The 24,176-nt window shown below is 46.5% G+C and overlaps 1 protein-coding gene across 1 annotated transcript in view; it reads right to left on the bottom strand.

Annotated features, from left to right (window-relative positions):
• tmem178bb (transmembrane protein 178Bb) overlaps positions 1–24,176 on the bottom strand; it is a gene marked incomplete at both ends in the record, with an annotated part of 126,746 nt that overhangs the window by 55,053 nt on the left and 47,517 nt on the right. The window contains one exon of the mRNA XM_080518106.1: positions 5,509–5,622. Within this exon, the coding sequence (XP_080374232.1) occupies positions 5,509–5,622 (114 nt within the window). The remainder of the gene's footprint in view (positions 1–5,508; positions 5,623–24,176) is intronic.

The raw sequence follows: 24,176 nt of genomic DNA, 5'->3' as shown, positions 1-24,176 counted from the left end.
CTTCATTTCTTAAAGTAATGATGGCCACTCGTTTTTCTTTACTTAGCTGCTTTTTTCTTGCCATAATACAAATTCTAACAGTCTATTCAGTGGGACTATCAGCTGTGTGTCCACCTGACGTCTGCACAACACAACTTATGGTCCCAACCCCATTAATAAGGCAAGAAATCCCACTTATTAAACCTGACAGGGCTCACCTGTGAAGTGAAAACCATTTCAGGTGACGACCTCTTGAAGCTCATCAAGAGAATGCAGAGTGTGTGAAGCAGTAATCACAGCAAAAGGTGGCTACTTTGAAGAAACTAGAATATAAGGCGTATTTTCAGTTGTTTTACACTTTTTTGTTAAGTACATGTGTTAATTCATAGTTTTGATGCCTTCAGTGTCAATCTACAATGTCAATAGTCATGAAAATAAAGGAAACTCATTGAATGAGAAGGTGTGTCCAAACTTTTGGTCTGTACTGTATATTACTGGAAACAGCTTTCTGGATCCATGTGCCACAGGTAAATGGCTGCAGACTTTGAAAAGGATCATAAATCGGTGTATGGAGGTTTCACCGGGCGTTGTGTCCTTGGTTGCAGCTGAAGAAAGCAGAGGACATGGTTGTGGGTCAGTGGTCTCCTGATACGAGCTGGATTTATGAGAGCTGAATGCGTTGAATGTAACACCAACAACTGTCACACAGACAGATATGGAACATTCAGATAAACAAAGAAAGCAGCTTTGTCTTGACCTGCAGAAACATGCAGTGTTTGCCATTGTAGCCTCACGTCTGTGTACTTGCAGCTCGGATGATCAAAACTAAAAGCTGGCAAAAGCATGGAGATAAACTCATATAACATCCGTGAGTACAGGAAGACCTGAAGTCAGCCACTATATCAGAAATATAAAAAAATAATGCTTCATTTACTCATTTCATTAAACTCACTAATGAAACTTCTACTTGTGAGGAACATATTAGTAACTTACAACACCTTCAAGAAGCAGGTGGAAATGATTCGGGTTAAATCTGACGCATGCAAGAGTCAAAAAACCTAAATTATCCTAATTAGCTTTGAGTTAACTTAAAAAAAAAAAAAAAAAAAAAAAGTGTATTTCTTGACTGCAGTGGAAATTCTCTGTAAAAGTTGTGGCCATTCTGCAAACCTGAGTCATCCTGCATGAAGCCGTTCTCAAGAGAGAAGCCTCCACTCTAAACTCCACGTTTCTCCACATCTCCATCATAAACAGAGCCTCGGTCCGCTGCAGTGATCTGAAAGTGCTGAACACACAGTATGTGTAGAAACTCACATTTAAATTATAGAATTATAAATGCCTGAGTGATTGAAGCTTGGTGACAGGTTAACATCTCCTGAAGATCCAGATCTTTAACTCTTATTTTATCAACGTATGTTGCCCTTGTCTTCCAGTTCAGCTTCTCATGGTACGAATCTATTCCATTTTCTTCAGCCCAATTCACTCAATGTTATTTCTAGTGCTCAGCTGGCGCTGGCCAGCTGATACTATTACAGCCTGTGTTATTTTGACTGCAGTTTCCATAATGCTTTGCATTTTGATGACACAGTCTCCCACGTTGCCGACATGCTCCGTCCATCTCTATTTGCACTGCGCTATTCCATTATGAACTCATCTCACACTATACTCGACCTCTGACCTCATGCTGTAGAGCAGAAGACCTCCTGCACAATTTGTTCAATCCTGCAATGAACCCCACCAACAGTTCTGTCCAAACCCAAGAGTCCAGCATGAAAAAGAAGCGCAAAGTGGACCTTGAAAACCCAGACGATTGCTCCTACGCACAACGTTCCCTCCACTTAGTCGTAATTCTCCTGAATGAACTGAAACCAAAGCCAGGACAGAAACAGTCCAATGCTCCTCTTGAGCAGCACTTCTACAGAGTACAGGCCTGATCTCAGAAGCACCACCTCCAGAAAGCAACAATAACACTAAGAAGCTAATATTACTTGATCGTTATAGCCTAATGATACTAAATGGATTTCACTTGTATAGTGCTTTTCCACCGCTTGAACAGCCCTCAATGGGCTTTACATTGTTAAATTATATTCACCCAGTCACACACCAATGGCCATGCAAGGTGCCTGATCCGACTATATATATATATATATATATATATAACTGCAGGGTGCAAGATGCTGGCTGGGAAAGCATACATGGAACGCCATAACCAAGTGGCTGGCATAGTGTACCGAAACATCTGTGCGGAGTAAGGTCTGGAAACCCCAAGGTCACAGTGGGAGACCCCCCAAAGGTGGTGGAGAATGACCGATGAAGATCCTGTGGGACTTCCAGATACAGACAGACAGGATGGTAATGGAGAACCAAGCAGACATTGTGGTGGTTGATAAAGGGCAGAGGAAAGCCGTGGTGGTGGATGTAGCAGTACCAAGTGATAGAACATCAGAAAGAAGGAGTACCAAGTGATGGAACATCAGAAAGAAGGAGTACCAGGGGCTCAGAGAGGAGCTGGAGAGGCCTGGAAGGTGAAGGTGACAGTAGTGCCCTCGGGGCAGTAACCCCCAAACTGGAGGAGTGGCTCCAGCAGATCCCTGGAACAACCTCTGGTAGAGGACCAGGACCCTCAAGCTCCCAGGCCTCTGGTAGAGGACTAGGACCCTCAAGCTCCCAGGCCTCTGGTAGAGGACCAGGACCCTCAAGCTCCCAGGCCTCTGGTAGAGGACCAGGACCCTCAAGCTCCCAGGCCTCTGGTAGAGGACCAGGACCCTGAAGCTCCCAGGCCTCTGGTAGAGGACCAGGACCCTCAAGCTCCCAGGCCTCTGGTAGAGGACCAGGACCCTCAAGCTCCCAGGCCTCTGGTAGAGGACTAGGACCCTCAAGCTCCCAGGCCTCTGGTAGAGGACCAGGACCCTGAAGTTCCCAGGCCTCTGGTAGAGGACCCGAGCTTGGAATAGAAAAACAGGTGACCACCCACACAGGGCGAGAGGGGGGATTTATATATATATATGTATATATATATGACCTGCGGTGGCTCCTTTCTGAAGTGTGTCTGCATCAGTCTGCCAGCGGAGGGTTAATGCTCCGATGAGAGAGCAGGTAATGGAGCAGTTAAGATCATTCTTGATTGTCATATTAACAGCTGCTCACATAAACAATGATGGTGGAGACTGCTCCACCATTAACTAGTACTTTTGCTGCACACTGAGCTGGTTGTGGGTTCAACTCCAGCCTGGGACCTTCCTGTGTGGAGTGTGCATGTTGTGCCCACGTGTGCAGTGTGTGTCGTCCACAAAGCATGTGCAGGATTCCTGGTGCTAAATTACCCCTGTAACTGTGAGTGTGTGGCTGTCTATGTGTTTGCCCTGTGACAGACTCGCAAGGGTGTACTCTGGTGTACTCTGGTGCACCATGGTGTACTCTGGTGCACCCTGGTGTACTCTGGTTCACCATGGTGTACTCTGGTGTACTCTGGTGTACTCTGGTGCACCATGGTGTACTCTGGGGTACTCTGGTGCACCCTGGTGTACTCTGGTTCACCATGGTGTACTCTGGTGTACTCTGGTGCACCCTGGTGCACCCTGGTGTCCTCTAGTGCACCCTGGTGTACTCTGGTGTACTGTGGTGCACCCTGGTGTACTCTGGTGTACTCTGGTGTACTCTGGTGCACCCTGGTGTACTCTGGTGTACTCCGGTGCACCCTGGTGTACTCTGGTGTACTCCGGTGCACCCTGGTGTACTCTGGTGTACTCTGGTGAACCCTGGTGCACCCTGGTGTACTCTAGTGCACCCTGGTGTACTCTGGTGCACCCTGGTGTGCTCTAGTGCACCCTGGTGTACTCTGGTGTACTCTGGTGTACTCTGGAGCACCCTGGTTTACTCTGGTGCACCCTGGTGTAACCTGGTGTACTCTGGTGTACCCCGGTGTACTCTGGTGTACCCTGGTGTACTCTGGTGTACTCTGGTGCACCCTGGTGTACTCTAGTACACCCTGGTGTACTCTAGTGTACTCTGGTGCACCCTGGTGTACTCTGGTGTAGTCTGGTGTACTCTGGTGTACTCTGATGCACCCTGGTGTACTCTGGTGTACTCTGGTGCACCCTGGTGTACTCTGGTGTACTGTGGTGTACTCTGGTGTACTCTGGTGTACTCTGGTGCACCCTGGTGTACTCTGGTGTACTCTGGTGTACTCTGGTGTACTGTGGTGTACTGTGGTGTACCCTGGTGTACCGGGGTGTACTCTGGTGCACCCTGGTGTACTCTGGTGTACTCTGGTGTACACCAGTGTACACCAATAAAATAAATGAAGGGTTTATGGAAAAGCCCATTTATTTATTTAAACGATATAAGAATAGCTTCAAAATGCTTCAATATGCTTAGATATAAACCCTAAAAAGAGCTAATTTTATCATGGGTGCTACAGAAAAGTTTGACAGATTATTTAATGGTGTGACATGTGATGTGTGAACCCGTTGAAAAATGACTGGTCCAGCAGCTGCTCAACTCATTTCAGTTGAATCAAATTGAATGCATCAATTTGTGAACTCGTTATTTTACCTGCTATTCCTGTAATAACTGAAATTACCTTGTTAAAGTTCTAGCCTTCCTGTTAGCAACACATCAGCTTCTCCTGGGCTGAATCTGTCCTGGAGCAGCTCTGGAAGCAGAAGCAGCCCTGCTCTGTGTTTGGCTGCATGCTGGTACCAAGGCAGCCTCTGGAACTTTCCTCCAGCCGTCACCTGACGGCTCAGACGTTTTGAGATCACAGTTGGTTCAGTGTCCAGGTGACTGAAGAGCTCATGAGTGGCAGGTGTCCTTAAAAAACTTCAGCGACTCCCCAGGTCTGCGCTCCACGTCCTCATGTTGACTGATGCACCTCTGACCTATGTTTACTCACAAACTGAACCAACAATACCATGGCTACAAGCTCCTCTCAATGTCACTGGACAAACTGAACCTGAAACTAAATCTAATGATTCACTAGAATGTTTTGGCTCCTCAGGTACTGGAGCGAGAGAGCCTACAACGTTTCTTCGATGCAGCTAAAAAACAACACAGGACCAGTTACAGACAAGTGGCTCAAACACACCTGAATCTACACAAACATCAAGAGTGAGCGTGAGTTACACTACCTGGAGGTAACGCTCAACAAACAAACAGCCAAACATAAACTGTGCAGTTTGCACAATCACTGCTCCATGGTGCACACACTGCACACACACACATTAGTGCAGTGAGCTCTGTCTGGTCCACTCATCGTCCACTCAGAAACGCCGGAGCGTCAGCAGCGTGTGATCCAGACAGATCGTACCACCCTGTTTACATGGAGGCTGAATACAGTGGATCAATCCCATAATGCTTTGTGACGTGATCACATGTTCCCACGGGCAGCCCAGAAGAACCACCTGATGAAAGCAGCAATGAAGTGATGAGAGTGATGGAGTGAATCGTTGATGGCTGTGCAGCCGCAGATCACTCCTCACTCTTCCAGTGATCTGTTGCTGTGGGAGCTGAACAGTAACGCAGACTTACGGAGGGAGTGCCACTCGTCCTGCCTTATCGTCTTGGTGATGTTGTAGGACAGGTTTTTGGGTATCGTCGTGGAGGAGTAGTGATACTTGATGTAGGAGCATCTTGCGATGGTGTCTGCAGGGAAACAGAGGAAGGTTATTACATCAAATCCAGTGATGACAGAGCAGGACGCAGAAAAGACGTGATTCACATGAAGAGGCCACATCACAGGAGCTGCCAAAGAAACAACCATCTCTATGAAACGACGTCCATCTATGATGGCAGGAGACTCTTCAAATGCACTACAGCTCTGACACAACAAAGGATTTGCCCTTGAAAAGGTTTGAGGAATCAGTGAGTGGTGATGACACAGAGGACTATTACAAACTCTGAGACTGGAACCATCACAAAGCTTTTCTCAGCACAGAAACTGTCCTGCTTGTCATCCAGGGAGAGATTGTAGCTGAATACTCTCTTACTGTAAAGCAATCTGATTTTGGCTTTATTTATTAATTTGTACAAACATGGACATATAATATATACAAGGGGGTAAAGAAGGGGAGGAACAAAGTCTTAAAAGCTAAAAATAAAAAACAAATACACAAATAGACAGACAGACAGAAACATACTCCTGACACAAACTCGATAAAGAATTGTATTTATTTATTTAAATGTTTCTACTTTAAACACTCAGAAAAAAGACCTATATGCCAGACATTTAATATATGCCCCCTCATGGTTATTGAGTTTTCATCGTATGGATACACTTCAAATGCAGCCTGAGACCAGATGACACACTGAGCATCCTAACCAATGGGTCACATCATGTGAACAAACGAATCACAGTTGGACTGAATGAGGCTTCTTTAACAGTATTGTTGTGTTTGTATGTACTAATGAAGCCATGATACGTTCATCAACAAGCACACCTTGGTTTCTCAAGGTTAGCTTAACAAGCTGATTGTGCTGTTTGGAGAGTTCTGGTAGAATAAACGTGTTGTATTTCTTGGAAGGATAAATCCTCAGTGAGTGCTCCTCTCTCTCCTCTTGCTCTCTCCTCAGTGAGTGCTCCTCTCTCTCCTCCTGCTCTCTCCTCAGTGAGTGCTCCTCTCTCTCCTCTTGCTCTCTCCTCAGTGAGTGCTCCTCTCTCTCCTCCTGCTCTCTCCTCAGTGAGTGCTCCTCTCTCTCCTCCTGCTCTCTCCTCAGTGAGTGCTCCTCTCTCTCCTCCTGCTCTCTCCTCAGTGAGTGCTCCTCTCTCCTGCTCTCTCCTCAGTGAGTGCTCCTCTCTCTCCTCCTGCTCTCTCCTCACTGAGTGCTCCTCTCTCTCCTCCTGCTCTCTCCTCACTGAGTGCTCCTCTCTCTCCTCCTGCTCTCTCCTCACTGAGTGCTCCTCTCTCTCCTCCTGCTCTCTCCTCAGTGAGTGCTCCTCTCTCTCCTCCTGCTCTCTCCTCAGTGAGTGCTCCTCTCTCTCCTCCTGCTCTCTCCTCAGTGAGTGCTCCTCTCTCTCCTCCTGCTCTCTCCTCAGTGAGTGCTCCTCTCTCTCCTCCTGCTCCCTCCTCACTGAGTGCTCCTCTCTCTCCTCCTGCTCTCTCCTCACTGAGTGCTCCTCTCTCTCCTCCTGCTCTCTCCTCACTGAGTGCTCCTCTCTCTCCTCCTGCTCTCTCCTCAGTGAGTGCTCCTCTCTCTCCTCCTGCTCTCTCCTCACTGAGTGCTCCTCTCTCTCCTCCTGCTCTCTCCTCAGTGAGTGCTCCTCTCTCTCCTCCTGCTCTCTCCTCAGTGAGTGCTCCTCTCTCTCCTCCTGCTCTCTCCTCAGTGAGTGCTCCTCTCTCTCCTCCTGCTCTCTCCTCACTGAGTGCTCCTCTCTCTCCTCCTGCTCTCTCCTCAGTGAGTGCTCCTCTCTCTCCTCCTGCTCTCTCCTCAGTGAGTGCTCCTCTCTCTCCTCCTGCTCTCTCCTCAGTGAGTGCTCCTCTCTCTCCTCCTGCTCTCTCCTCAGTGAGTGCTCCTCTCTCTCCTCCTGCTCTCTCCTCACTGAGTGCTCCTCTCTCTCCTCCTGCTCTCTCCTCAGTGAGTGCTCCTCTCTCTCCTCCTGATCTCTCCTCAGTGAGTGCCCCTCTCTCTCCTCCTGCTCTCTCCTCAGTGAGTGCTCCTCTCTCTCCTCCTGGTCTCTCCTCAGCGAGTGCTCCTCTCTCTCCTCCTACTCTCTCCTCAGTGAGTGCTCCTCTCTCTCCTCCTGCTCTCTCCTCAGTGAGTGCTCCTCTCTCTCCTCAGTGAGTGCTCCTCTCTGTCCTCCTGCTCTCTCCTCAGTGAGTGCTCCTCTCTCTCCTCCTGCTCTCTCCTCAGTGAGTGCTCCTCTCTCTCCTCCTGCTCTCTCCTCAGTGAGTGCTCCTCTCTCTCCTCCTGCTCTCTCCTCAGTGAGTGCCCCTCTCTCTCCTCCTGCTCTCTCCTCAGTGAGTGCTCCTCTCTCTCCTCCTGCTCTCTCCTCAGTGAGTGCTCCTCTCTCTCCTCCTGCTCTATCCTCAGTGAGTGCTCCTCTCTCTCCTCCTGCTCTCTCCTCACTGAGTGCTCCTCTCTCTCTTCCTGCTCTCTCCTCAGTGAGTGCTCCTCTCTCTCCTCCTGCTCTCTCCTCACTGAGTGCTCCTCTCTCTCCTCCTGCTCTCTCCTCAGTGAGTGCTCCTCTCTCTCCTCCTGCTCTCTCCTCAGTGAGTGCTCCTCTCTCTCCTCCTGGTCTCTCCTCAGCAAGTGCTCCTCTCTCTCCTCCTGCTCTCTCCTCAGTGAGTGCTCCTCTCGCTCCTCCTGGTCTCTCCTCAGTGAGTGCTCCTCTCGCTCCTCCTGGTCTCTCCTCAGTGAGTGCTCCTCTCGCTCCTCCTGCTCTCTCCTCAGTGAGTGCTCCTCTCGCTCCTCCTGGTCTCTCCTCAGTGAGTGCTCCTCTCTCTCCTCCTGGTCTCTCCTCAGCAAGTGCTCCTCTCTCTCCTCCTGCTCTCTCCTCAGTGAGTGCTCCTCTCGCTCCTCCTGGTCTCTCCTCAGTGAGTGCTCCTCTCGCTCCTCCTGGTCTCTCCTCAGTGAGTGCTCCTCTCGCTCCTCCTGCTCTCTCCTCAGTGAGTGCTCCTCTCGCTCCTCCTGCTCTCTCCTCAGTGAGTGCTCCTCTCGCTCCTCCTGGTCTCTGGTGTGCAGCATCATAATGAGCCATTGATTGATCAGAAGTGTCGGTGTGTAATCTGTGGCTCAGAGAAGGCTCCAGAAAAACGTCTTCTGCTCCGAGTTGCTTGCCCTGTGAAATGTTTGAAGTGGATCTTAAGTTGAACTTGCTGTGCTCCTGCTGGCTTCAGAACAGAGACATCCACTGACGTTAGGGGTCTGAACAGAAAGGTGCAAAGCTGTATATTGTCCTGTCCCGCAGAGCGGAGCTGCTATGGATTTTCTTGATGTTTGAGGAAGCCTATAGGACCAGGAGGGATTTCCAATCGGTCGATAAAACTGGTGACCATGGCGAGACGTTCATGAAGAACACATGACCATAGCCACCCTCCTGGTGTACTACCAGAGCTGGTCTGAAGCTGGCCTGAAGGCTGCACTGTTCAATAAGCTCTCATTTACATCTGCAGGCCAGCAGTGAAGTCAGACATGGTTGTTTCTTCTTTGAAAACACATCACAGATGTGGTGTTTTCAGTCTGCATTCAGTTGCACCAACGACTCCACATCCAGGGGTCAAAAACCCTGAAATACCTTTCACTGTTTAGGGCTACGTCACACCGCTATACACTGCTGCACACTGCTGCACACTGCTGATTTATGGTCCAACTACAAGAAGCTGAGCATGCAGAGGCCCAAAGTGGCCTACCATGATGCTCTGAGGCTTTATTTTTTTCCTACTTCCTACTTATGTACTTGTATGTTCTTGTTTTATATGAACCTGTGTCTGCAATAAAGACTGATAATTAAATTGATAATTATATCTGCTAACTCCATCTGTAATGTTCCATTAATTCATACTAATGGATGTTCTGTTAGAGATGGAGGAGCTGATGATGGAAGCCCTGTTCAGACGACTGATCTCCATGGAGGCATCGTGAGCAGGATAAAGGAGCCAGGACTTCCTGTGGCAGGTCTCTGGTTCCTCCTTTCTGAATCTCTGACTGGGGAGATAAAAGTTCCTGATGTGTGCTTTGTTGCCCTTCAGGTCTGCAGCTTGCTACTGTATGTCCTTGTGGTTCCTGTTGACAGGACAGGCTGTTGAACATCATGCTGGAGCAAAGTCTCCTCTTTGGAGAACTTTAGTGAGGTGAACTATGAACTCATGAAAAGTTTAGCTTCAGACCTGCAACTTCTGAGCAAAGTGTCTGCTGTGGATCTGGTCATCTGAGCGAAGCAGCAGAAAGCCTGTTCATCTGAGCCTTGATCTACTGCAGGTTTCCTCCAGTTGCTCAGGTCCTCCAGGGCTGGTGTAAGATTATAAAGGGACCCCCATGGACTATGGACCCCCCTTTAGACTACCCCCACCCCCCCAATATTGGCACTGAAATGTTAATACATTTTAACCACATACAGTAAGTAAATGTGAACATAGGCAACAAACTACAATAGGTAGTGAATAAGAACTTTAGATAAACTCTTAAAGGCTGAGAACAGGTTCATCAAAAATGGAAAGGTATTGGTCCAGAATCCCCGGTCCAGAGATCGGAACTGGTCCATGGGTCGTTTGGTACTGGGCCGCACAGAAAGAATAAATAACTTACATTATTTCCTTTTTATTTATTATCCCAGCTTGAACAATCTTTTATTTTAAAAAATGAACGACTTCTGTCTGACCATCCGGCGCCTCAGGAGGATGAAGCAGTTCTCCACCAACACTGTTTACAGTGGAAGTGGGGAACTGTTGACCTCATTGGGCGGTGGAAGGAATACTTCGAGGACCTCCTCAATCCCACCACCACGTCTTCCGTTGAGGAAGCAGAGGCTGGGTTCTCAGAGGTGGACTCGTCCATTTCCCAAGCTGAAGTCACCGAGGTTGTTGCTAAGCTCCTCGGTGGCAAGGCACCGGGAGTGGATGAGATTCGCCCAGAGTTCCTTAAGTCTCTGGATGTGCAGGGACTGTCGTGGCTGACTCGTCTCTGCAACATCGCGTGGCGGGCGGGGACAGTACCTCTGGACTGGCAGACTGGGGTGGTGGTCACTCTCTTCAAGAAGGGGGATCGGAGGGTCTGTTCCAACTACAGAGGGATCACACTCCTCAGCCTCCCCAGGAAAGTCTATTCCAGGGTACTGGAGAGGAGGGTCCAGCCGTTAGTCGAACCTCGGATCCAAGAGGAACAATGCGGTTTTCGTCCTGGTCGTGGAACACTGGACCAGCTCTAGACCCTCCACCAGGTTCTCCTAATGGTGGAACACTGGACCAGCTCTAGACCCTCCACCAGGTTCTCCTGATGGTGGAACACTGGACCAGCTCTATACCCTCCACCAGGTGCTCCTGATGGTGGAACACTGGACCAGCTCTAGACCCTCCACCAGGTGCTCCTGATGGTGGAACACTGCACCAGCTCTAGACCCTCCACCAGGTTCTCCTGATGGTGGAACACTGCACCAGCTCTAGACCCTCCACCAGGTTCTCCTGATGGTGGAACACTGGACCAGCTCTATACCCTCCACCAGGTGCTTGAGGGCTCATGGGAGTTCGCCCAACCAGTCCACATGTGTTTTGTGGATATCATTTTATTTTGTTGTATTTGTCTACCACACCTTATGGCCGCTCCCTGAAAAACATTTATATTTATATATTTATATATTTATATTATAAATATTTGGATTGATCAATTTCCTGGACAAAACTCTATTTCATATTAATACAATCAAATGTCTAAAAATATGTTTAAATAAGACATAATTGGATTGGCCCATTTCCAAGTCATTAAGATCTATTTCCTACTTTGGTGTGTGTGTGGGCATGTGTGTGTAGGTGGGGGGGGGGGGGGTACTTATTCACCGGCATCTGGCCTTTTTTATGCATCTTCCTGCTTTTCCAGTGGAAATCGACCTCTTCTGGTGCCTCAGTATGAAGCTTTGTGTACATAAATGTTGCTAAATGGTGATGTGAAATCACCTTCACAGATTTAAAGATGCTAAAGTGGATAAGTCAGCAGAAAGTGTGATGATGGACCAGAGAGTCCTTCACCACAAGGACATTCTGTCTTTTCACAGCGAATTTACAGCAAAGCCTCCTGAAGATAGACACAGCAGTGCCGCTGGACTCACACTCCCTCATATATTCTCATGTAACAGTGACACTGGAGAAGTGACAGTACAACAGAGCACCGCGGCAGAACTAATTAAACAAGCGTCTCTTTATTTTCTCTATGCAGCGGGTGATGATCTTCCAAACTGACTTGTTTCCCACGGTTTTTCATGACACAGAGCCTGAAATCAGCAAACAGCCTCCCGAGTGAAGCTCAGTGATGAGCAGCAGCCAGACCTCACTCAGCATGAAGACCTGAAACCATAAACTCCTTGTACAGAACAAACCCTAACTCCCAACTCTCATCCTTAAAGCCTGTGCTAACCCTGTGCAGACCAATCCCATAAAAACACCAGACCAAACCTGACCATACCATACCATACCATACCATACCATACCATACCATACCATACCATACCAAGCTAGACCAGACCAAACCAGATCAGACATCAACTACTTTCTCTCAGTTCGTAAGCTGAGACTTCCCCACACACATCAGGTCTTTGGACTGAGTTCAGTTGTTCAGTGTTTGTGTTCAGTGGTATCACACTTGGCTAGTAAAGGTTCACTGCATTGTACAGATTCGTTCAGTTTTCTCAACTTCCATCAGCTCTTATCTGGATCTTTGTATCAAACTATATTCCAATTCTATCAAAACGAGAAAAGTATTATTGTGATATCAGCTGTTCCTCCTCTTGGAAAAGCTCTGTGAGACAGTCAATACATGCATCAGTTTAATCGATGTTGTCCTTACATTTGCAAGTTATGGCCAAGGATCCATTTCAGTATGTGGATGTTTGGTTGCTCCCCTGGTGAAAACAGATGACCCACAAGTGAAAACTAATGAAACATCCACAGAGCAAAAAGCAATAGCCAATTAAGCTAACTAACTAACAGAGGTGAAGAGATACTCATATTACCAAAGACCTGCAGAAGACTGAACCTGCTGGTAAACATGGCTGAGGGTAGATACACTGAATGTGACCATCCTGCATGGACAAACACTGACAATCCCATCAAGCTTGGCAAAAAATTCCTACTCATGTAAGCACCATCAGAGCCCAACACCGCTGTTAAGCCCCAAGCAAGCAGGCCAAATCACAAAAACACCTTATATTGTTGATAATGCCATGTGTTTCTAATATTCTTGTGGCTGGGGCAGGCAGGTGTGGGGCTTCCCTGGCGGCTGAGTGCCCTCCCCTTTCTGGTGGAGGTACCTGCTGTGGCCCCAGGGGTGGGTCCTCCCTGTACCTTTTTCGCCGCGCTGGGGCAGGCTTGGCTCTTGCTGCCATGCTCCAGGTCTGCCTCACTCCCGGATCTGGGGGGGCTGAAGGGACGGTGGGGCTCCTGGTTTTGGATGGATGCTGAATGAGCTTCTTCCCCCCAGGGCCGGAAATATAGGAGGTGGTCCCGGGTGTGTGTGTGTGTGTGTGTGTGTGTGTGTGTGTGTGTGTGTGTGTGTGTGTGTGTGTGTGTGTGTGTGTGTGTGTGTGTGTGTTCTATATATAAGTATGAGTGTCTGTTGTTTTGCGTGAGTATGTGAGGGTGTGTGGGGGGGTCGGTGTTCCCTAACTGCTGGCTTCCAGCCGGGCTCATGCTGGACCATGCCACTTAAACTATGCTTTTCGGCGGTTGGGTGGGGGGGTGGGGGGGGGGGGGACTTCCTGTCCGGGTCCTCTTGCGGTGTCTTGTCAGGGTGGGTGTTGGTCCACATGTTCTAGGCCAGCCGCTTCGGGGTGGGGTGGGGTGGGGAAGCACGTAGGGTTCCAGCTGGACCAAGGTCCTAGCAATGGGGGGACCTCCTCTCTCTCAACGCCCCCTACCTTATCGCACCTTACCTTACTCAATAATAGGGGCCAATGAGGCAGTGCCTAAGGTGGGGGGTCCAGGCTACTTAACTGCAGTATGGCCCTCCCCCGACTTCGCACCACCCACAATGTTAACTACACTTAGTCACACAGGGTCTTGAGGGGATAAGCTGGCTTTCAGGGTTCTACCGCTTGGCTACGCCCGGGCTTCTGCTCCCCTTCAATTTTAAACCGCACTTTAGACACACACATTGCTGATTGGGGGGGGGGGGGGGGGCTGGGTTGTGGTCTCCCACCCTATTCGGGATTGGTTGGGGGGTGGGTTCTTGTGGTGGCCTGGTGGGGGCCCGACTGGTGGCCTGGGGGACGGATAGCATCCCCTTCCCCCAAGGGTGTGTGTGTGTGTGTGTGTGTGTGTGTGTGTGTGTGTGTGTGTGTGTGTGTGTGTGTGTGTGTGTGTGTGTGTGTGTGTGTGTGTGTGTGTGTGTGTGTGTGTGTGTGTGTGTGTGTGTGTAGATTTGCTTCTGATATTTCTTGTTTTCTGCCGTCATTCTTTCAATTATTATGCTCATGTTTTTTGTTGTTGTTGTTGTTGTTGTTTCATTTTGTTTAAATGCCTACTTACTAATTTATACTCCTGCTTGAAAATCATGTTACTGTCTAGATAGAGCAGCTCAGGTTGGTTTAATCTAGAAAATCATGTTACTGTCTAGATAGAGCTGCTCAGGCTGGTTTATCTAGAAATTTCATGTTACTGTCTAGATAGAGCTGCTCAGGCTGGTTTAATCTAGAAAATCATGTTACTGTCTAGATAGAGCAGCTCAGGTTGGTTTAATCTAGAAAATCATGTTATTGTCTAGATAGAGCTGCTCAGGTTGGGTTAATCTAGAAAATCATGTTACTGTCTAGATAGAGCTGCTCAGGCTGGTTTAATCTAGAAAATCATGTTACTGTCTAGGTAGCGTGGCTGAGGCTGGTTTAATCTGGAAAATCATGTAACTGTCTAGATAGAGCTGCTCGGGTTGGTTTAATCTAGAAAATCATGTAACTGTCTAGATAGAGCTGCTCAGGCTGGTTTAATGTAGAAAACCATGTAAACTGTCGAGATAGAGCTGCTCAGGCTGGTGTAATCTAGAAAATCATGTTACCGGCTAGATAGAGCTGCTCAGGTTGGGTTAATCTACAAAATCATGTTACTGTCTAGATAGAGCTGCTCAGGCTGGTTTAATCTAGAAAATCATGTTACTGTCTAGTTAGAGTTGCTCAGGCTGGTTTAATCTAGAAAATCATGTAACTGTCTAGATAGGGTGGCTCAGGCTGGTTAATCTGGAAAATCATGTAACTGTCTAGATAGAGCTGCTCGGGCTGGTTTAATCTAGAAAATCATGTAACTGTCTAGATAGAGCTGCTCAGGCTGGTTTACTGTAGAAAATCAAGTAACTGTCTAGATAGAGCTGCTCAGGCTGGTTTAATCTAGAAAATCATGTTACTGTCTAGATAGAGCTGCTCAGGTTGGTTTAATCTAGAAAATCATGTAACTGTCTAGATAGAGCTGCTCGGGCTGGTTTAATCTAGAAAATCATGTTACTGTCTAGATAGAGCAGCTCAGGTTGGTTTAATCTAGAAAATCATGTTACTATCTAGATAGAGCTGCTCAGGCTGGTTTAATCTAGAAAATCATGTTACTGTCTAGATATAGCTGCTCAGGCTGGTTTAATCTAGAAAATCATGTTACTGTCTAGATAGAGCTGCTCAGGCTGGTTTAATCTCATAACAGTTGGAAAATATTTGAATCAGTGTGATTACTGTAATATATGTAGCACAAGGGTATTGTATGTTGTCCTCCACCCACCGCCTACCCCCTACCCCTATCCCCTACCCCCACTCTCTCTCTCTCTCTCTCTCTCTCTCTCTCTCTCTCTCTCTCTCTCTCTCTCGCTCTCTCTCTCTCTCTCTCTCTCTCTCTCTCTCGCTCTCTCTCTCTCTCTCTCTCTCTCTCTCGCTCTCTCTCTCTCTCTCTCTCTCTCTCTCTCTCTCTCTCTCTCTCTCTCTCTCTCTCTCTCTCTCTCTCGCTCTCTCTCTCTCTCTCTCTCTCTCTCTCCTCTCGCTCTCTCTCTGTCTCTCTGTCTCTCTCTCTCTCTCTCTCCTCTCTCCCTCTCTCTCACTCTCTCTCTGTCTATCTCTCTCTCTCCTCTCAATCTTCTCTCTCGCTCCTCTCAATCTTCTCTGTCTCTCTCTCAATCTTCTCTCTCTTTGAGCGTTCCACCCCGGTCGTGTACAGCAGCCATGCCAACTTCTAATAAAGCAGCAACAGGAGGAGACTCTTGGTCTCTTCCTGTTTCCAGAGTGAAAACTGTTCTGACATCAGAAGCTCTCAATCACATCATATTGTCTGCCAAGCTGCTGAACAGGACAAGGTAAAAAAAGAAAAGAAAAAAGTGTTTGTGAAGGAGTGTGAATCAGCAGAGGTGCTGCTGTCACTGTGCTGAGAGACATTTCCTCAGCAGGCTCACCATCACTTTTATTTGTGGGCTTTACTGTAAGACATGTTTAGTTGTACCTTGTTAAGTCTTTTGATGTTTTCTTGAATCTCTTCTGTTGCTCTTCTTTTTACAAGAGAGATTTGACTTCATGATAAATGTATTTGCTCAAAGGCTCTGATATGTTTGAGAACTTCCTCCACCAACCCATCCAGCTCGTTACTCTCACGGTCCATTTTTTGCTTGTTGAGAAGAGCTCCATCCAATCACTACCTGGAGTATTCATGTGAAAACACAGAAACAGATTCCATTCATGTGAGTGTGCAGGTTGGATGTTGATCTCTCTGACTGGCTGTGGTCTGTAACTTCTTAACAGTCATGTAAGGTCCTGGTTGTCCAGTCATGTATGGACGTCTCCTGATCCTGACAGCTACACAGAGACCGGCAGGTTTCATGGAGGTAAAGAAATGTGACGAAGGCTGTGGGCACACTCCAGACCAGATGTGAGTCACCATGGTGGACAAATGCTGGTCTGGAATGAGTCACAGATGAAGGGATGTTCACAACAACTATATGCTGTGTGGTTGTAGGAAACATTGTTTCCTCTTAAAGAGAATTTGACAGCAGAAAGTAATGTGACACAACCAGCGACTGACAGAAATGCCACCTCCTCTGACTCCTCAGGTTTTCAGTCCTCCCATGGTAGTCACACTGGACAATGGGAGAAAACCACACCGTGCTCTTTAGAAAGCACCACATGTAGAGTCTCAGCTCTTTACAAATGTTTACCTGCAAAGAAACAATTATGTATGTGCTGGAAAACAAACTCTGAGGTCCGTGAAGATGTGAACTAATATGAGTCAACAGCTCTTCGCTCCTGCAGCAGCGTCGTGACTCAGCCCTGATCCTGATAGAAACAACTGTGCAAAGACAAACAACAAAACCGGCTTCAATGCTCCGCGGATTCACACAAACTCAGAGACAAACACGTGTCACAGAGCTGAGGGCTTTTCTTTCTCAGCTCTCCTTTTTCTTTTGTCTATTATCTATATTTACTCCCTCTTGGAGGAAATTTAAGAACAGTGCATCGCCACAGCAAGGTGCCATGGCGTGGTGCCACAGCACTCGGAGTCCATAAACATTAGGGCTTGGCACCACAAAAAAAACCTGCATATTGTAGTGGGTTGCCAGATTTGTCTCACTGACACATAAAAACCAACACAAATCTCAACATTTGGAGAAAGTCATGTTACTGTAATACCAGCAAATGCGTAATAAAGAACACATCATAAGCACATAACTCACACTAAATAAACAACAAAAAATGTAACACAAAGAGGCTCCCCAAGAATTGAATGAAGCACACACAACCTGGCAACATTAACTCTCCATGAGATGTAGGGCCGAGGCTGGATTTAAAGCAACACCGTTTCAATACAATGTTGTTGGATCTCTGACATCGATGTGAAATGTTCTAATACGTTTCCATTCTAAAGGAAGAATTAACTCAGAAACAGGTTTTTTTGGAAACTCATAATGGGAACAAATCTTGCAAAGTGCTAAAAACACATTAGCAACACTGCTAATCAAACATAAGAGCTTGATCTGAAAACTGGTGGCTTCTGATTGGTTGTGATCAATGAGCATGTTGTATCAGCATTCACAACTAATTAACACTCACAGAACACACAAAATACAAAATGTTGATCAGCATAAATGATTCAGACCAGTTTCAGTTGTTTAATCTGATAATTGTCTAACTGTAGGAAGCAGTTGAACCTGGAACAGCTGCCTGGCCATGCATCAGCGCTCGTTCAGCCACTCTGGGCCAGATGGGAGGTTCTACAGTTCAAGCCCTGCGTGGCCTGCTTTTATTTGTTACATGACCCACTTCATGTCTCCCTCCTCCTCCACACACACACACACACACACACACACACACACACACACACACACACACACACACACACACACACACACACACACACACACACACACACACACACACACACACACACACACACACACACACACACACACACACACACACACACACAAGATTAGATGAGAGAGCAGGCAGGGACACGGCATCGCGGTCCTGCTGCTGCAAGATGTGGAGGGGCAGCGGGGGCTTTAGCAAGGCATAAGACCCTGACGTCCTGTACCACACACGAGCACACACGCACACATGTACGCACGCACACACATACAATAACACACATGCTGGATGAACAAGCTCCACAAAAGCAGCAGTCCCACCGCACAGTTTGTGCCAGGATGGGGTGGGATGGGTCTTTGTGCTCTCCACTGTCAATCATTGTGGATGGTACCAAAAGAGTCCTAACCAATGGTTACAGTATTTGGTAACCCCTCGGTGAGGTACTGAGCACAACGGAGCGGGTCTCATAAAGAAGAGCAACAACTCTGATAAGTAGTAACGATCGTCACTCTCAACAAGCTGCAATATTAAAATAGCTCATCGGTCATATAAACCCTCTGTTTTTGATCACATATGCTGCTTTGTGCTCACTGGTTGTTGAGTTAGTGGGTTTATTGAATGTGAGCGGTACACTCCCCTGATGTTCCCACGAGGTGCAGATGTTCTTCTCCATAACAGCCGAGGTGTAGATTCAGCTGGAGCTGGACGCTGCTGTTCAGAATGAGAAAGTGTAGTGATTGTGTAATGACCTTACATCCCTGCATCTTTAGGCAGCGCCGTTCACAACCCCACCTACATTTTAACTGAACTGTGTGGGGTGGAAGCACTCAACAGGTTTGGGTCTGCGTACGTTGTGCCTTACTGTACTGTCTCGGCATGTACTACACCATGGAATGGCAGCTTTACCATGCTGTGCTGAGCAGTGGAAACACGGCTTGAGAGTCTTTATAAAGAATTCCATGTGATTGTGGAGAGGTAGGGCTGGATGCCAGAAGCCAAGTCAAAGCCAATCGCTCAAAGCTGAAGGCGCAGTTCCACAGCACACAGTATTTCATTATTTCATTGGCCCTGACCCTTGTTGTTGTTTAAATGTGCTGCTTTACTCACTGGTTGATTTGTAAAAGTATGACAAGATGTGACACTGCTTTACATTTCTCACAGTAATTTATACTGATGATACACTGATGATACAGGGATGAAACATCTCATCATCTCACTATTGAGTCACTATGGAGGAGCTATATAGTCACTATAGAGGAGTTAAAGAGTCACTATAGAGGAGCTGTAGAGTCACTATAGAGGAGTTATAGAGTCACTATAGAGGAGTTATAGAGTCACTATAGAGGAGCTGTAGAGTCACTATAGAGGAGGTAAAGAGTCACTATAGAGGAGTTATAGAGTTATTATAGAGGAGCTGTAGAGTCACTATAGAGGAGCAGTAGAGTCACTATAGAGGAACTGTAGAGTCACTATAGAGGAGGTATAGAGTCACTATAGAGAAGTTATAGAGTCACTATAGAGGGGCTGTAGAGTCACTATAGAGGAGCTATTGAGTCACTATAGAGGAGCTGTAGAGTCACCATAGGGGAGCTATAGAGTCACTATAGAGCACTTGTAGAGTCACTATAGAGCACTTGTAGAGTCACTATAGAGGCACTGTAGAGTCACTATGGAGGTGCTGTAGAGTCACGATATAGAGGAGCTGTAGAGTCACTATAAAGGAGCTGTAGAGTCACTATAGAGGAGCTGTAGAGTCACTATAGAGGAGCTATAGAGTCACTATAGAGGAGCTGTAGAGTCACTATAGAGCACTTGTAGAGTCACTATAGAGGGGCTGTAGATTTAGTATAGAGGGGCTCTAGAGTCAGTATAGAGGGGCTCTACAGTCAGTATAGAGGAGCTGAAGAGTCACTATAGAGGAGCTGTAGAGTCACTATAGAGGAGCTGTAGAGTCACCATAGGGGAGCTATAGAGTCACTATAGAGCACTTGTAGAGTCACTATAGAGGAGCTTTAGAGTCAGTATAGAGGAGCTGAAGAGTCAGTACAGAGGAGCTGTAGAGTCACTATATAGGAGCTGTAGAGTCAGTATAGAGGAGCTGTAGAGTCACTATATAGATGTAGAGTCACTATAGAGGAACTATAGAGTCACTATAGAGAAGCTGTAGAGTCACCATAGGGGAGCTATAGAGTCACTATAGAGCACTTGTAGAGTCACTATAGAGGAACTATAGAGTCAGTACAGAGGAGCTGTAGAGTCACTATAGAGGAGCTGTAGAGTCAGTATAGAGGAGCTGTAGAGTCACTATATAGATGTAGAGTCACTATAGAGGTACTATAGAGTCACTATAGAGAAGCTGTAGAGTCAGTATAGAGGTGCTGTAGAGTCAGTATAGAGGAGCTCTAGAGTCACTATAGAGGAGCTGTAGAGTAAGTATAGAGGAGCTGAATAGTCACTATAGAGATGTAGAGTCGGTATAGAAGAACTATAGAGTCACTATAGAGAAGCTGTAGAGTCAGTATAGACGTGCTGTAGAGTCAGTATAGAGGAGCTGAAGAGTCACTATAAAGGAGCTGTAGAGTCAGTATAGAGGAGCTGAAGAGTCACTATAGAGATGTAGAGTCACTATAGAGGAGCTGTAGAGTCAGTATAGAGGAGCTGTAGAGTCACTATATAGATGTAGAGTCACTATAGAGGACTATAGAGTCACTATAGAGAAGCTGTAGAGTCAGTATAGAGGTGCTGTAGAGTCAGTATAGAGGAGCTCTAGAGTCAGTATAGAGGAGCTGTAGAGTCACTATATAGATGTAGAGTCACTATAGAGGAACTATAGAGTCACTATAGAGAAGCTTTAGAGTCACTATAGAGGTGCTGTAGAGTAAGTATAGAGGAGCTGAATAGTCACTATAGAGATGTAGAGTCGGTATAGAGCAGTGGTTCTCAATTATTTTCTGTCACGCCCCCCCTAGAGGACAGAATTTTTTTCAGGGCCCCCCCCCCCCATATTGTACTACCATTGAGAACTTGATAATATTTATTTATCTGTATAAACCACTGTATGAGTTGCTGGCACCAGCATTCTGCATACAATCGCCTGATTATCAAAATAAATCTGCTATGGTGTGAGGTTTTTTGCACCTTGCGATGTGGTGGGCAACTTTGTAAGAGGCTAACAGTGCTTTTTTGTTTACTGATGCCGCGCTGACACAATGACCGGCTTGTTGGCGATACTCATGGAGTTTACCATGAAAAAACTCCAGTGGCTTACTGACATAACGGGTGTATGGTCTCCAGGTGCCGTCTTAATTTATTTGGTTTCATGCTCCGCTGCCAGAGTTTTTAGGCATAAAACACAAACGGGTGTTTCCTCGTTTCCGACGTGTTCACGGTAAACCCAAGGGCTATGTAGGCATCGTCATATCTCCTGCTCTTACTAGGTTTATACCGGTTACTGTCACCTGTTTTCTTTTCCTCTGACGCCTCATCCTTTTTTCTTTTCACTCCTGTCAGAAACTTCTCCACCTCTCCTCCTCCTCCTCCTCCGCCAGCTCTGTACACGGTGTTCATGTGTAGTACTTCTTCTACTCTACTGGTTGAACAGGCAGCCTGTTGATTAGTTTGAGCACTGCTGCCACCTAGTGGCTGGAGGCCCCTTTTTTATTGTTCAAGCATGAATAAAGACACTAATACTGAAAGTCGCGCCTGCCTCACGCCCCCCCTGACACCCCACCACGCCCCCCCAGGGGGGCGCGCCCCACCATTTGAGAAGCACTGGTATAGAGGAACTATAGAGTCACTATAGAGAAGCTGTAGAGTCAGTATAGAGGTGCTGTAGAGTCAGTATAGAGGAGCTCTAGAGTCACTATAAAGGAGCTGTAGAGTCAGTATAGAGGAGCTGAATAGTCACTATAGAGATGTAGAGTCGGTATAGAGGAACTATAGAGTCAGTATAGAGGAGCTGAAGAGTCACTATAGAGAAGCTGTAGAGTCAGTATAGAGGTGCTGTAGAGTCAGTATAGAGGAGCTCTAGAGTCAGTATAGAGGAGCTTTAGAGTCACTATATAGATGTAGAGTCACTATAGAGGATCTATAGAGTCACTATAGAGAAGCTGTAGAGTCACTATAGAGGTGCTGTAGAGTAAGTATAGAGGAGCTGAATAGTCACTATAGAGATGTAGAGTCGGTATAGAGGAACTATAGAGTCACTATAGAGAAGCTGTAGAGTCAGTATAGAGGTGCTGTAGAGTCACTATATAGATGTAGAGTCACTATAGAGGAACTATAGAGTCACTATAGAGAAAGTGTAGAGTCACTATAGAGGTGCTGTAGAGTAAGTATAGAGGAGCTGAATAGTCACTATAGAGATGTAGAGTCGGTATAGAGGACTATAGAGTCACTATAGAGAAAGTGTAGAGTCACTATAGAGGTGCTGTAGAGTAAGTATAGAGGAGCTGAATAGTCACTATAGAGATGTAGAGTCGGTATAGAGGAACTATAGAGTCACTATAGAGAAGCTGTAGAGTCAGTATAGAGGTGCTGTAGAGTCAGTATAGAGGAGCTCTAGAGTCACTATAAAGGAGCTGTAGAGTCAGTATAGAGGAGCTGAAGAGTCACTATAGAGATGTAGAGTCACTATAGAGGAACTATAGAGTCACTATATGTCACTATGTTTATTGTTCAAGCATGAATAAAGACACTAATACTGAAAGTCGCGCCCGCCTCGCGCCCCCCCTGACACCCCACCACGCCCCCCCAGGGGGGCGCGCCCCACCATTTGAGAAGCACTGGTATAGAGGAACTATAGAGTCACTATAGAGAAGCTGTAGAGTCAGTATAGAGGTGCTGTAGAGTCAGTATAGAGGAGCTCTAGAGTCAGTATAGAGGAGCTTTAGAGTCACTATATAGATGTAGAGTCACTATAGAGGAACTATAGAGTCACTATAGAGAAGCTGTAGAGTCAGTATAGAGGTGCTGTAGAGTCAGTATAGAGAAGCTCTAGAGTCACTATAAAGGAGCTGTAGAGTCAGTATAGAGGAGCTGAAGAGTCACTATAGAGATGTAGAGTCACTATAGAGGAACTATAGAGTCACTATAGAGAAGCTGTAGAGTCAGTATAGAGGTGCTGTAGAGTCAGTATAGAGGAGCTCTAGAGTCAGTATAGAGGAGCTGTAGAGTCACTATATAGATGTAGAGTCACTATAGAGGAACTATAGAGTCACTATAAAGGAGCTGTAGAGTCAGTATAGAGGAGCTGAAGAGTCACTATAGAGATGTAGAGTCAGTATAGAGGAGCTCTAGAGTCACTATAAAGGAGCTGTAGAGTCAGTATAGAGGAGCTGAAGAGTCACTATAGAGATGTAGAGTCACTATAGAGGAACTATAGAGTCACTATAGAGAAGCTGTAGAGTCAGTATATAGATGTAGAGTCACTATAGAGGAACTATAGAGTCACTATAGAGAAGCTGTAGAGTCACTATAGAGGTGCTGTAGAGTAAGTATAGAGGAGCTGAATAGTCACTATAGAGATGTAGAGTCGGTATAGAGGAACTATAGAGTCACTATAGAGAAGCTGTAGAGTCAGTATAGAGGTGCTGTAGAGTCAGTATAGAGGAGCTCTAGAGTCACTATAAAGGAGCTGTAGAGTCAGTATAGAGGAGCTGAAGAGTCACTATAGAGATGTAGAGTCACTATAGAGGAACTATAGAGTCACTATAGAGAAGCTGTAGAGTCACTATAGAGGTGCTGTAGAGTCAGTATAGAGGAGCTCTAGAGTCACTATAAAGGACCTGTAGAGTAAGTATAGAGGAGCTGAAGAGTCACTATAGAGATGTAAAGTCACTATAGAGGAACTATAGAGTCACTATAGAGAAGCTGTAGAGTCAATATAGAGGTGCTGTAGAGTCAGTATAGAGGAGCTCTAGAGTCACTATAAAGGAGCTGTAGAGTCAGTGTAGAGGAGCTGAAGAGTCACTATAGAGATGTAGAGTCACTATAGAGAAGCTGTAGAGTCAGTATAGAGGTGCTGTAGAGTCAGTATAGAGGAGCTCTAGAGTCACTATAAAGGAGCTGTAGAGTCAGTATAGAGGAGCTGAAGAGTCACTATAGAGATGTAGAGTCACTATAAAGGACCTGTAGAGTAAGTATAGAGGAGTTGAAGAGTCACTATAGAGATGTAGAGTCACTATAGAGGAACTATAGAGTCACTATAGAGAAGCTGTAGAGTCAATATAGAGGT

The sequence above is a fragment of the Blennius ocellaris genome (genome assembly GCF_963422515.1).
Source record: "Blennius ocellaris genome assembly, chromosome: 22".
Taxonomy (NCBI): Eukaryota; Metazoa; Chordata; class Actinopteri; order Blenniiformes; family Blenniidae; genus Blennius; species Blennius ocellaris.
Note: the sequence above shows the minus strand (reverse complement) of the source record. Positions and strands in the feature narration are given on the sequence as shown.